Consider the following 14,072-nt stretch of genomic DNA (forward strand, 5'->3'; position numbering starts at 1 on the left):
GGTTAATGAATGTGCCACGCAGGCAACTTCTGCCGTCTAGCATTTAGAGGAAGGTTCACACACACACACACACGCACACAGAAATCCCTAATGGCAAATAGGCGAGCCTGCAGCAGGTCCACACCTGCCTCTGCAGGGCATGCTTCAACAGGATTTCAATAAACTATCTTCTTTCAACATGAAATCAAGGCTACGTAAACTCAGGTTGATCATCTCTCGATAAGGCAGCAAGTTGCAAACTTCAGCACTATCTGATTTTGATATGCTGCAAAGTCACGATAAACCAGCACGCAGGCTGTGACTGTTATCCACCTTACAAATCTGTGTTTATCTCAAACTATGTGAAATGTTTTTTTCTGGGTGTTAAGGATCGTAAATCAATGCAGTTTAAGAAGTTTAAGAAAAAAAAAAGATATAGAGGGTTTTATCTTTTACAAACTGTCCCAAAATCATGCATCTGTGAGTTTTAAAAGCCCATCTGTTGGCTTTTCCCGCTGCTGCTTTCATTGACGTGACAACATGATGGTAATAGATGCTTGCAGATAAATGAGAGCAAAGTGACATTCAATCATCCACGTTTTAGCAGCCTTGATGTATTTGCTTTAACAGTCACCCGGACGATGAGAAACTGAAATTTATTTCAGAAAATAACAGGCGCGTCTTATGAAACCGGCCATTTGACTTGCAAATCATTCAAATGATTCATAACTGTGACCGTGCCTTTCTGCCCTTGTTTTCCAGCGAGCCCGCAAGCATGCCTGCACATATATACGTCCAAGAATGTGTGTGTGTGTGTGTGTGTGTGTGTGTGTGAGTCAATGCTTGCAACAGGCGCGTGAATGACAGCCTGTCAGTGAAAGAAATGTCATTATCTGCCTGATGTCTGTGAGCGAGCTGTGACCGAGGGGGGGCAGGGTCACATCACTAGCGGGGAGTTGACACTCTGCGGACAGGAAACATTACTTTCTGATTTCCCTCCAGAGGGGAAACACTCTCGTCACAATCTGCAATGCTACTGTTTGACCTCATTTAGAGGTCACTCCAACATATGCAGCACAATTATACAAATGTGTGTGAGTAACATGAGAGATACTTATCTCATAACCTTTTTTTAACGGGAGCTATTTTCTCTAAAACAACATGGTGGGGATTTTTTCGTCTTTGTTCATAAGGCCTTGAAGAGACGAGTGCTGGTAAAACTCTCCGCTCCCTGTCCTTAGCCTTTGACTTTTTCTGTGTAGCAACAATACAGGGGTTTTAGTTCAGTGTCCTGCAGTCGATCTGTGAGGGAGCTGATAAGAGGAGCTGATGGATATGTTTAATCAGCCGAGCCCAGGGATCAGGACCAAAGGACAGATCAATCAAACGCACTGTGGTTTATGAAAGAAACAGCTTTTCTGTGTCACCGGGGTCTCTGCTGACTCTTTTCATTTCTGATAGAAGAAGCAAATAGCGCAGTAAGCTAAATATAAAAAGTAGAGGAAGGTAACTTGTGCTGAAAACTAACGTGACTAAAAATAATAAGCCAAATATAGAGATGGAAAAATGTTCCGCAGTGAAAAGGGCACATCTGTAATCAGTAGACGGAGACTGTTGAACTCCTGCTGCAACTCTCTGACAAAGCACGGAGCTAAAGTTCCCCCTGTTCTCTAACATCTTAAATACCTTCTGACATAAACTGAAACAAAACTCCGGCTAAATCCCCTTATGAAACATAAAAAGTTGAAACCGAAACAAAACCCTCCAGTGAAAGAAAAAAAAGGGAGCACAACAGAAAACAATTTACACCAAACACACAATAGATCTCCATAGAAGAGAGCACACAAGGCGCTGTTCTATCTGGGACACGGTGTTTTCTGTTTTAATACACAGCTGCGCCTTAAAAGCAGCTTCTTATCAGAGAACGTGAGTGACACGTCTATTCTCTGCTTACGATCTCAGCCCGTGATTGTAAAAGACAGCTACACATGTCCCATCCAATCCAAGACAAATTAGTTGCTCTTTCTCTTCCCCCCGCCTGCCGTCGGATGGTAGATCTTATCCAGGCGGACATGCTTAAGTTGTCAGTGGGTTTCTAAAACCCATATTGAACGGCATATTGACTGATGCAATCTCAGAGACACACATCATTAGGCTCATTAACAGTGAATGTAAAAAGGGGAGGAAGGCCTAACTGGTGCAGCGGGAGTCTGTGTCTCCGCTGATAATACTCGCCTTTAACAAGCAGAGCGCCGGCTAAGAAGCGGGCTGTCGGTATAAAAATGAAATGTGTGTGTCTGTGTGATGTGTGTGCTAATAAATTGCTTGTTTGACATGATGCTATTCTCATTCACACAGTTTGCTCTGTGATAACCGGGTGGATTGTGGCCTCGTAAAGACGCTCCATGTGTTGTTTTAGGAAGCCATTACAAACTGGGCCGTCTCCATTACAAGGGCTATCTGATCATTATTACCGCCATCTGTAACGCACACTCAAACCTTAATCTGCACAAGCCAACCACAGCTGACTACTGAGCTAGTGAACACACACACACACACACACATATACATCTACACACTACCTTCAGCTCTAGTGATATATGTGTGCGTGTGTGTATATCTAAACATGACACAGCAGCTGTTCCCTCGTCACATTGCGGCTTTCAGGTCAACACGTTTTAGTCCGGCCTACTTAGACAACGCAGCGTGGAGCAGCACCACAGTCCTGCTGAAGCCACAGGCTCGCAACATTCTGCGCGGGGCCTGAACCCCAACATCCGTGCAATGCAATCGCAATCTCCCAGCCAGAGCTGCCTGCACCCTTCAAAGGCTCATCACAGGACGCACATCTAATGCAGAGAGAAGGCCGGTTAAAGCCTCAGCCAGGCACAGTGCTTTGAAGGGAGGGCTCCAGCCAATCCAATAGGAGCCAAATCATTTCCCGTGCCTCCGCCATTCCATTGTGTGTGAGGTGCACCAGGCGGCTCTATTTGGTGGCCGCATGTGGGGAGCGCCTTTAAGGATCACGCCACTCCATTCCAGAGCAGGGCCACTGCAGGAAATGAGAATCCGGCGGATGAACAGGGGGCTTCTCGACAATAAATATATTCATGCATTCATGTATATTTCAGACCAGAATTTGACTCAGCCAGCATATGCAAGGTTCTGACTGCGAGTTTCCTGCCGTGCACAAGGTGCCACAATCAGAGGTGTATAAATAAATCAGAAAATGCAGCAAACAGAGCTACTAAAAGCAGCAACACGGGCCCGGGCCCAGTTGCATACAGAAAAGACTCACAGAGGTTTGTCTCCAAAGAGAAGCTTTCATCTTGGAGAAGGAACAGGAGGAGCGAGGAGTGATGTGGTGGAGGTTCGGCCTGTCATGTTTCACAGTGGGGGAGTTGAGAGACAGATGAGGAGAACAGCTAAAAGTCGTCAAAGTTTTCAATGCAGTGGGAAAAATCGGAGATGAGACGGCAGAGAGCAGGCCGGTGCGGCACATTAAGATTATAGCGAGTTAAAAATCACAGTGTGAAGTATAATATTACGGGGCTTTTAGAGGGAAAACTGCCACGGTTACTCATTACATCGAGTCGACGCAAAGCCTTCAGTCTTATTCTCTGCATAGTTCATAAAGTGAGCGGAGAGGTTTAGGATATTGTGTTTGCTTTAGCAGACTCTCGCTCTCTACTTCCAATATCGCAGAGATGAGAGGCTTCCAGTGCCCGAGCACATCATGGGGGAGAATAAACACACACATCTAATGGGGAACATGTGTGTGGGAGATGAAACGGCCTCCCTCATATGAATAGGATGAAATATAGACCTGTGCCCCGCCGTGCTCCAATCACGGCCGCGAGGAGTCTACGTGAAGGGGGTGCTGTGGGGGACAGCAGACCCCCAACAGGCTCTCTCACTCAACACACACAAGCTGCCAATATGGCCATTCTGCAGAGGATTCATGTGGAGGCCAGAGTCTGACAGTGACATCTCCATTCACTCATGAATTCTTTTACTCTTCCCAACATGCATGGACACACACACACACACATACAGCCACAGGCCATGGGAGGAGGAGGAGGAGCAGTGCTGGGGCATAAAAAAAGCCTTTCTCCCTGCCGTGGGTCTCTGTGGGGTTTAGCATGGCATTATGGGAAGATTAGACTTTAGAGGAGCTCTACTATCTGATGTCATTGTTGGTTTTTACATTGTCTGGATGGCTTGTGGAACTCGGACCTGATGGCAGGCACATTTCACCCCGAACAAAATGCTCAGGGTTGCAGTCGTGATTGATTGCGAGTTCCCCCATTGTATCTGTCTGGTATGGCTCTATTGGAAGAAGAATTAGTCGCACAAAAACTCATGGAAAACGCTCCACATCTGACTCCATCAATCAAGTCGGCAATCAAAATAATTCAATTAAGAGACTTAAATCCCGCTGGCTTACGAGCCCCTGCTCCAATGGCCCAGAGACAAACTAGATTTACTGACAACCCATACATGATAGCATTAACTCCACTTTAAGGCTCAAATCTTTTTCCATGACTTACATTTTCTAAATTTCGGGGGGGAAATGCAGAGGAAATAGCTGAGTTATAGTGTTTACTTAGGGAAAGGACAACTCGGAAAATATCAAATAAACAAGAGTAACTTTAAACACTTAATGAAACTGCAGACAGGCAGTCCAGACAAATAAACTCATTTGTAATTTGTTTTCAGTGAGAGTTATTTGCAAAAGCACAGGAAACTTTAGAAATGTTTTTTATAGGTCTAGTCAATGGCCGTACATCAGAGATTCAGGATTGTGGAGAGAGTGGGAGAGGGAGGTTTGCTGAATATGTGTGTAATTGTCTTTTTCCCCCCGTTTCCGAGGTGTGAAAGGGAATGCAGGGTTGCACTGGGGTGTCCCAGGGAGAGGCGATTGAAGCGTCAGTCACAGCTGCCACACAGAGCCCCGGCGTGCGGCAAATCCCAGGCCCGGCCCTCACGGACGGAGGGGCCGGGGCCGGGCCTGGGAGCTGCGGGAGTCCCATAGGCCTTTTCTTCCAGCTCCTCTCTCCAGCACAAGGGGGACCGGGGTCATGCTGGGAGTTTGCTTAGAAAAGGCTCAGCCAAGACTTGGCAGAATGGGTTAACGGAGGCATGCATACACACTCACACACACACACACACACACACACAAACTAGAAAGCTTTTGGGGCTGCCTCTATTGCCTGTGGGCATGGTGGGAAAAAAATGAAGTCGGGGGGGAAAGAAGATAAAAGATAAATCAAACCTCCAGTTAACATCTGAAAATTTGGGACACACATTCCGAGAGAAGCAAGAGAGGGACTGCTCAAGTTAGATTACCGGAGAAATTAGTGGTTATTCGCTCGATGCCTGGGGAGCCTAATAGTGGTAAAGTCCTGAGGATTATACACTGTGCCATTTCCATGCTCCCCCTAATAGTCTCCATGTCCTGCCTCTGTATGCCATAGATGGATTATGATGCTTTATAATTAACATGGGGGAGGGGGGCTGTTACAGACCGCCCGTCTGCCACGCTGACACACTTACGGGGGGTGTCCCCTGGGAAAGGGAGGCTTCCATACCACACTATTCCATTACTTTATCATTCTATCATTCTATTATCCTACCACTCCATTCAATTACACTGTCACTCCATTAGTGTACTCATAAGAGTGAACAAAGAGCTCCATGATGATCATTAATGATATGTTCCAGGCTGGTTGGGTATGGTCATGCTTCATCCACTGTCTACCTGTAAAATATTATCTTTTACAAAAGTCAATCTCCCTATTCTTCTTTTTATAGGAGTCACTATTATATTATAGCATATTATAGTATATTATATTATATTGTATTATTGTTGAGTGTATAAAATTATTTGTGGGGCGGAAAATAATAATTTGACTATTATAATATCTTAACTCAACTTAAATCTGACTTACTGCCTTTTTTTTGTTTGTTGTAAATAATTTATTTAGAATTTACAATCACTTTGTGTAATACATGTAAAAAAAATCTTAATTTTGTAGCTGCGCTTTTCGAACCAGAAAATTGGTTAATTGTTTATGAAGCTGGCAGTGCAGATAATATATATATATATATATAAACACTTATATTATTAGATATTATTATATTTTGTATGTTTTTATGTATAATCTAATTCTTTCTTGTAATTTCGTAGGCTCAGATGAAAGTTTCCCATAAACCTTGTAAGCAGACCTTGAGTTATGATGTTTTTAGTCTAAAATATGTTTTGTAATTATTTACATACAAGCTCATGAAATAACAGGAAACAGGCCCGGAGTTAACATTTTTTATCTCTTTGTTTTTTAGCTCAAAAGGCGAGAAAAAGTTATCGACACTTACATCATAGTTTATATAGCAAACTCAGTTTCTCAGCAAAACCACAAATGCACAACTCGCCCTGCCCTATTCATTTTGCTGTCATTATTTGTTGGGATCCGTCATCCCCTTCTCCTAAGTCCTGGCACACTAAATTCAAACTTTCCCACTAAAGTCTTTGGAGTGCCACAAACTCGGGGAAAACAGATCCCTCGCTGCCTGTGTGCCGGTGACAACTCATGACGTCTTAAAGAAACTCGTAGTGCAGCTGGCTGTTAAGGCTGCCTGCCCGCTGTTTGAGCCCGGCAACTGATGAGGGCTGCCTCCACGGCACAGAGGGGTTCTCTGAGAAAGAGTTAAGTCTATGAGGTCAGTCCGGAGGAGGAGGTTACGAGTTCCCGAGTCGTAGCCGCAGGGGTAATGGTTTTAGAGATGGCTGTCACACAGATCCGTTCCACTGTCCAACACCGCCACTGATCTACACCAACCCAAGTCTGCTTGCTTTTCAATCGCTCAACTTCTCTCTCCCCTGTACCCCTTTCTTCTTTTCTTCCTCTCTTTCCCCATCGCACTGACACATGGAAGTAATCTGGGAGCTCTATGCTGGACTGAAAGGATGTGCGGTTGAGCCCAGAGCTGCGTCTCAACGCTCTACATTAGCTTCCTTTCCTCTCCTGTTTAATCCCCTTATTTTCCAACTGCTCTTATGTAAAAGAACTAAGATGGCAAACAAAAGGCAGACTCTGCCCATTCAACTTTTCCCCACTTCCTGTAACTCTGCGTCCCTATGTTTTCTCTCGATTCGAGTCGAGGCAGCGTGTTGAAATCTTTAAGGGGACGCTTTCCAGCACCAGTGCCTTGTGCCTCCGCTTGGCAGAGCTGGGGCTGATGGGAACTTCCTGGCCACTGCCAGCCAGGCTTCCATCTAATGAAGGCCGGCCACTAACTGCCTGTGAGGCAGCCACTGTTTCAGCCTCTCCACACTCGTCCGACGCTCGGCCCTCAACACTTTCACAGGGGCACACTGGCACGCTCCTAACACTTCCTTAATGCTCCACTGTGGCTGAACAAAGAACAATAGCACACCGACATGCACTCTCAAGCACTCATTCACTCCCATAATCCTATACTTGTCCCTTTCATATGAGCCTTAATGTCCTTTAATTGCAGCATGGACACAGAAACTTTGCACAAATAAACAATACTCAGATTGATTGGCAGTTTATTTCATAAAATAAATGGACTGGCAATTATGAGACCATGCAGAAACAGACCAAATATAAAATACTTTGTTTTTTTTCATACATTTCATTGTTGTGGTTTTTTGTAAAAATAAAAAATATGTTGAGTAAGGCAATGTTTCGACAATTTGTCATAGTTTTTATGAGTCACCACAGACAACCTAATCCTCTGTCTGTCACGCCTATGTGTGCGTCTTGTTGTTCCAGACTCTGGTTGTCAAGATACTTTAAATTCTCTATTAGGGATTATTTTGATTTATTAATTTATTTATCTATTACTGGTTTGGGGGCTTTTCTGAGGTTCATGTTTTGTTTCTTGGATATAAAACCCTTGAAATTGTTAATTTTGTCCAACAAATTCTCCAAAACACAAAGATGTGAATTTAAAATGGTCCAAAACAGAGAAGTAAGAAATCCTCACAAAAGAAATGCTGGAAACATTTTTTTTGTTTGACAATTTAAAAGGAAAAAATTCATTATATGTGTAGGTAATATGAAGCTATACTATATACGCCATGAGACAATAAAATAATTGTTTTTAATTCCTGGATAAGCCAAAAAAAAGCTCAGACATTCCTGCTTGATTAGTATAACTACAAACAGTGTCTCAGCTGGTTGTAGAAATTATAGCACATCACATTATCTACTGATACTGTGACGAAATTCAATAAACTGTAATAGAAGATTTCATTAACATGTGGAGGCTTTTTAAAGCTGCTGTTGATTGTTTTTCAGTCAACTAACTAATCAATAGTCTAATCTTTTCAAAACTCTCATGTGGTTCACTGCATTCTGCTGTGGTAAAAACAGCGTCTATAATATGTAGTTGAAATTGAAAGAAAGCCAAACTATGGGACCAGTTTGGAACTCAGGCAGTGCCCCATGCACATGGAAAAAAAGCAAAAAATTAGTTGCAAGCCGGGGGAACGGGCTCGATTTCATGTGCACCGCTGCTTGAATATAAAGAAATGTACGCATCAATAACACACAAAAGGCACAATGATCAGTTTTCAGTGATGTGGCAGCCAAAACCACCAGCGGATAAAGTGAGTCCATCTGGAGCGAAACCATGATGGAAAAACAGCATTTTTTCTTTCTCCAGAAACATCCTGAAGCCGCGCAGCCCCCTTCTCTCTGAGCCCAGGTGCCTCACATAGATAACCAAATGAAGAATCTGTCGTTCCACACCGCTGAAACAACAGTTACGTCCACACAGAAGTGCACACACACACACAGAGCAAACGCAGCTGTCCTTACAGCGAGACACAGGGTGGCTTTTTGCAGAACTGTGGGCCAGTTGCTTTCCGCAAGTATTTCTTATTGGTCGGCCTTCGCTCTTTCTCCATGAGTGGGGCTCAGGCTCTAAGTCCTCTCTGTGTGTAATGAGATCTGTATCAGAGGGAAACATGATCAGAGTCTAAAGGGGGAGAGAAAGGGGGGACTCGGGCAGGCAAGGAGGAGAAGGTGTATATCGCAAAAGGGGTAAAAAGGGTAAAGGCGGCGAGGAAGAAACAAAAACAGGCCTCTGACCCTCTCAGCGGTGACCCGCACCGCAGCGTACCGGCTGAGAGGAGCATTCGGTGAGACTCTAGCGAGGAACCAAATCCTGTTTATGGTCCCGTCCTGAAGTTTCATCCTGCTCTTGTTCAACAGGTTGTGGCAGTTTCAGCTTTTGCAATTGCAGTTTGTTTTTGTAGGCTCCTGTTGAAATCATTGTTGTATGTGAATGTGAGCTTTTGTGAGCGCCAAGGTTTCTGTGTTCTGGAATAAAGCTTTAAATAACAGCAGCTTCCAAAAGCAAAGACAAGGCAGAAGTTCGTTTTTTTCCTTTTTCCTGTTATATTACCACAAAAATCTAATCATGAAAACAAAACCAGAATTTTAATTAAGCCTTCTGTATACCAACTCTACTAATAGCAAACAAATACAATTATGCTGCTTCCAAATGGCATTTAAAAATAAACTTGCCACCTCATGGGCTTTTTCCCCCCCAAGAAAAAAATAACAAATTTGTTTTTCTGTTTTGCTAAATATCACAGTGGTAATCAAATCCGCAGTAATCATCAAACTCGCTGAACCTTTAAACCATGCAAGCACGTTATAAACCGAATCAGTCAACTGTTAAACTGTGAGCCAGGCGGCTGAGGTCAACGACCAGCAAAATAAGATGAGTAAGAAAAGGCCCGCAGCAACACAGGCTTAAGTTGACTTTTATCAGCACAAACACCTCCCTCTGTTAGGCTATTTTGTGTTCTTTTTGCGGGCTTCATAAAAATGTCAAAGTGTTTCCAAGCCTCTTCGAAATGCGAGGTGGGTTCAGCGGGAGTGCAGCGGACTCCTGCCCAGGCCGAGGCTGGCTGTTTTCAGAAGGTGCCTGTGTGTTTTCCAGCTCCCATCATCTTGTTTGTCTCCTGGGCTGCTGCAAACAGGCCGTGGAGGAGCTACAGGTCATGAGGTAAATATTAGCTAAGGACGTGCAAGATCCTCTCACAGCAACCTTGTCAGATTATCGTGGAAAAAAAAAATTGGCATGGCTGCAGCATTCCTGAGCACGCTGCGAATGTGCCCGTGAGAGTGTACGCTCCTCGCAGTATGTGTCTGTACATCGAGGTGGCTGTGCAGATCCAGCCAAACCGATGGGACGTGATCAGTCATAACAAAGTGACATTTTCTGGCGTAATCCCACTCAGCTAAATGAGAGCTAATCCGATTTGCGCTGATCAAATGTTAGACGGTTCTTTACCGGCTAGGGACGCTGACACATCCAGCCTTCTTCTGCACGGCTGCACCCCCCACATGCACAACCCCTCCCATTTCACTCATCTGGCCTCAAATTAAATATCAAAAAAAGGTCTCAAACATCCTGCAGCACAGCTACAGAACTTTGGGATGTTTCTTTCTTCCTCTTTCTTCCAGGTGGCGTGAACGTTGGTGATGTATGTCGCCTGCTCGAGCGTGCTGGGGTGAAATCAATTAAGAAAACCCCAGTTATTGATAATGCTGAGGCGGGAGTGATGGCATCCTCACATGGAAATCCATAACAGAAGGAAGACTCAAGGGGGGACCTATACATAGACCTGCACACACTCAAAGAAAAACACACACACTCCATAGTGGCCCAAACCTGCTGGTTTCCTACACTTTGTCTCATAACTCATGGCCTGTAGGGAGGCACTGGTATTGTTATATTCTGTGTGCATGTGGTACAGTGTGCAAGCAGAGGGCCAGATTAATTTATTAGCCGAGGCAGCAGTGCTCCCAAAAGTGGGAACAGGAAGTAAGACATCATAAATCTAGATAAGTCACCAGATAGTGTACAGTACATTTCTATAGGCCTCTCTCTCTTTCTCCCAGAGTGTGTTATCGCTGCGCAGCAACATATAGGCCAAGACAAGAGAGAAGGGAGTTTAAAAAACAACAAACAGTCAAGGCAGATGTTGATTGCTGTCAAAAAATATTCCTTTTTTATTACCTATCAAGACACCGAAAAACAGGTTTGTCTTTTGTTATTCCAAAGGCTGCAACCAGCAAGATAACTGTCTATTGTTTTCTACGGCGCAGAGCAGCAGGATAATTAGGTTGAGGGAACACTTTGCAGAGCGCATTATTGTTCCACTGTGAACTTTATGAAATATTCGGCCGGCGTTGGGGATTTTTACAAGTGGAGGAACAGATGGAGAAATGATCTTCCAATCCCTAAAAGAACCAACGTGGTAAACTTTCTTGGACATTCCACAAAGGTGACATCATCAATCAATAAATGCCTCCCCTTCCTCTCTTTTCATTTAACTTACATGGCTGACACAGGGTGTGAGGTTTTTCAGTGTGCCTGGGTAATATGTGTGTGTCTGTGTAACGTGTGTGTGTGTGTCTGATGACGCTCATTGTTCCACTACCTCTGAAGCCATAGTCAGATAAAAGCTGATGGGCCGTAGTTTCACCATTAGGGCCTGGGCCACACACACATATCTACACACACCCCAGTGAACATGGCAGGCAATATTCATACTCACTGACTGCACAACGAGCTCCTATGACATCTGACATTTGGGGGATAAATCATGGATTCACTTGACTGAGTAAGTTCTAGTTATAAGCTGGTCGAGCTCCTCTACATTTCCCCTCGGTGCTGTGCAGCTCAAATGAAGGTCAGCTCCAAAAATACAGGAGATTTTTTTTTTCCTCTTTTCTTTTCTTTTCCTCTCTCCTCCTCTTTCTCTCTTTTAGTTTGTTTCCCCCACCTCATGTACGCTTTCCAACATCATGCAAATGTGGGAGTCGAGTCTAAGTGGGTGATAATTGTTGCCAGAGTGTGTTTTATTATGAGCAGTCTGGGCTCACTCTGTTTGTTTTGATGGGAATAATATAAATGTTCAGAAAAAAAATTGCTTCGGCTGCTTTGCCTTTTTGTGGAACTTGATTTGATGGTGAGAAATTACAGGCTGGATCCAGGCCAGGACAATTAAATTAATTTCAAGCATTTGCTGCCTCTGATATGAGGAATAACCATCTTATCGTACATTTTGTTGTGGGATTTCAAAGTTGGGAGAGCTGGGGCCCTCTCTGAGGCCATGACAGAGCCCATGTCCAGGCCTCCTGACACGGGCTGAGAGGAGGAAACACCCTCGGTAACATCTTTACCCTCTCGGGACATTTACCAGAGTTTTCTCTCATTCGTAACACAGCAAAATAAAAATATTGCAGGGAAAAAGTGGACCATCTCTCAGGTGTGTGTAAGACCTCCAGTCTGGTAAAATACAGGTGCATGTATAGTCACAAGAAACCATTCATTACAGTGGATTAGGTTCGGAACACTGTATATTGCAGATGCTTGTGCCTCCTGTGTTTCTCTGCTGTTGGGAAATTCCCCCACTGAGGAATAAATTCAGCACCAAACTCTGGATGTGGCAATTAAATCTAAATAAATTATGTTCTTTTTTGGGGGATAATTACTACATTTAACAGAACATTAAACCCAACTCTGCACACAATGGCAACTTTTCTCCAGTAATGTTCATTCCACCCTCCATTACGCACACACACACACACACAGAGAGAGACGTTTGGCAAGCTTAGGCACAAAATGAAACAGGAGACTTACTTGGGATTCTGTGAGCTCCAAATTATAGTCTCCAGCGACTTCGCCGAAGGTAGCGCCGACCTGCACAGTAAAATAAAGATCCAGAGGTAATACTTCCAACACGCGAGTCCCGCCATTCTGATCGGTGTGCGGACAGCAGCAGACGAGTGCGGCCGAGGAACTCAGAGCAAGTCGGACGCACGGTGCGCTTGGCAGCCTTTAAGCGCGGTGGGAAGGTGAGCTACGATCAGTCGGGAGCATGTGAGGTCGATGTCAGATACATGTCCCACTGGACAACACGAAATGCTCCACAACCGCGTGTCTTTCACTGAACTGTCCGCAGGAGCCCCCCGGTTTCTTGTTGATGCTGTGGACGGGATGTGGAAGGAAAGCAGCCCCGAGTGTCCTGGATGACCTGTGGCTCAGACACAAACAGCCCTTCACGGCCTCTGTTGCTCTACAGCGGAGACTCGGCGATAGGATGTGATGCGCAATGGAACAGATCTAACCAGTTTTTTTTTTCGGAGACGCGATGCGGCTGCTGATGTCTTTGTCAGAGCTCTCTTTCTCCTGGTGGTGTCTGTACCTGTCGCTGTAGATCCCCCCTACAGATGACCACATTCATCCATCAGTCACAACTCCGCAGCACGCTGGGAATCTCGAGGTCCACTTCATTCCAGTGTTATCTTTCACTCCTCCTCCTCCCTCCTGCTATTCTCCCCTGCGAAGGAATTGAGTTTCTATTGTAAATAATTCTCTCAGCGTGTTGCGCTCCAGCCTCTATAGTCCCAGCGGCAGCACAGTGGCATGCCGGTGCGTAAAATATCTACCAGCCGCGTCCCCCCGTCTCTCCGAGGTGCCGAGGTGAAGGTTCTCGACCTTTTCACCAACCCGATCCGTGGCTGTGAATCCGCTCTGCCAACCTGTCCATTGCCGGTATGTCTCTTTTTGTTTAAGCCGTGCGTGACAGAGGAAACATTCACCGCTGCTGCTCCGGTGCGTGCGGCGGCTCCAGCTCGACTGTAACCCGAGCACCGAGCGAAGCTAAGGAGGAGCGGGGGACGGCCCACACAGCGCGCCGCGGCCAATCACAGCGCTCGGTCCGAACTTGGAAGCAGGAAGCGCACGCATTTATGGGGACGTGGAGGGGGTGGATGGTGGAGAGAGGGAGGGGGATCTGTTATTGGGCTGACCCCCACATCTCCACCACCGCCACCCCCCACCTCGGCCGGAGCCATCGACCCAAATTGAAATGGACTTTGGAGTTAGGCCTATTCGTCATACTGAAAAGCTTTTCGGTGGAGGGGGGGAAACGATAGGCCACTGGAGCGTGCGTAAAAGTGCTTACAGGAGCAAAAAGGGGGAAAAAACCTCTTGGCCCCTTTAAGTCCAGAGCCTGAAATGTCCCAGCAGCAGATCCC

General features: G+C 45.3%; 1 protein-coding gene across 1 annotated transcript in view; it reads right to left on the reverse strand.

The window, feature by feature from the left end:
• Positions 1-13,714, reverse strand: part of efnb1 (ephrin-B1) — a 57,169-nt gene extending 43,455 nt beyond the window's left edge. Inside the window, exon 1 of the mRNA XM_069531418.1 lies at positions 12,673-13,714. Coding sequence (XP_069387519.1) covers positions 12,673-12,788 — 116 coding nt within the window. The 5' untranslated portion in view covers positions 12,789-13,714. The remainder of the gene's footprint in view (positions 1-12,672) is intronic.
• Between the last annotated feature and the right edge of the window lie 358 nt (positions 13,715-14,072).

This window comes from Paralichthys olivaceus, chromosome 9 (genome assembly GCF_024713975.1).
Source record: "Paralichthys olivaceus isolate ysfri-2021 chromosome 9, ASM2471397v2, whole genome shotgun sequence".
In the NCBI taxonomy this organism is placed as follows: Eukaryota; Metazoa; Chordata; class Actinopteri; order Pleuronectiformes; family Paralichthyidae; genus Paralichthys; species Paralichthys olivaceus.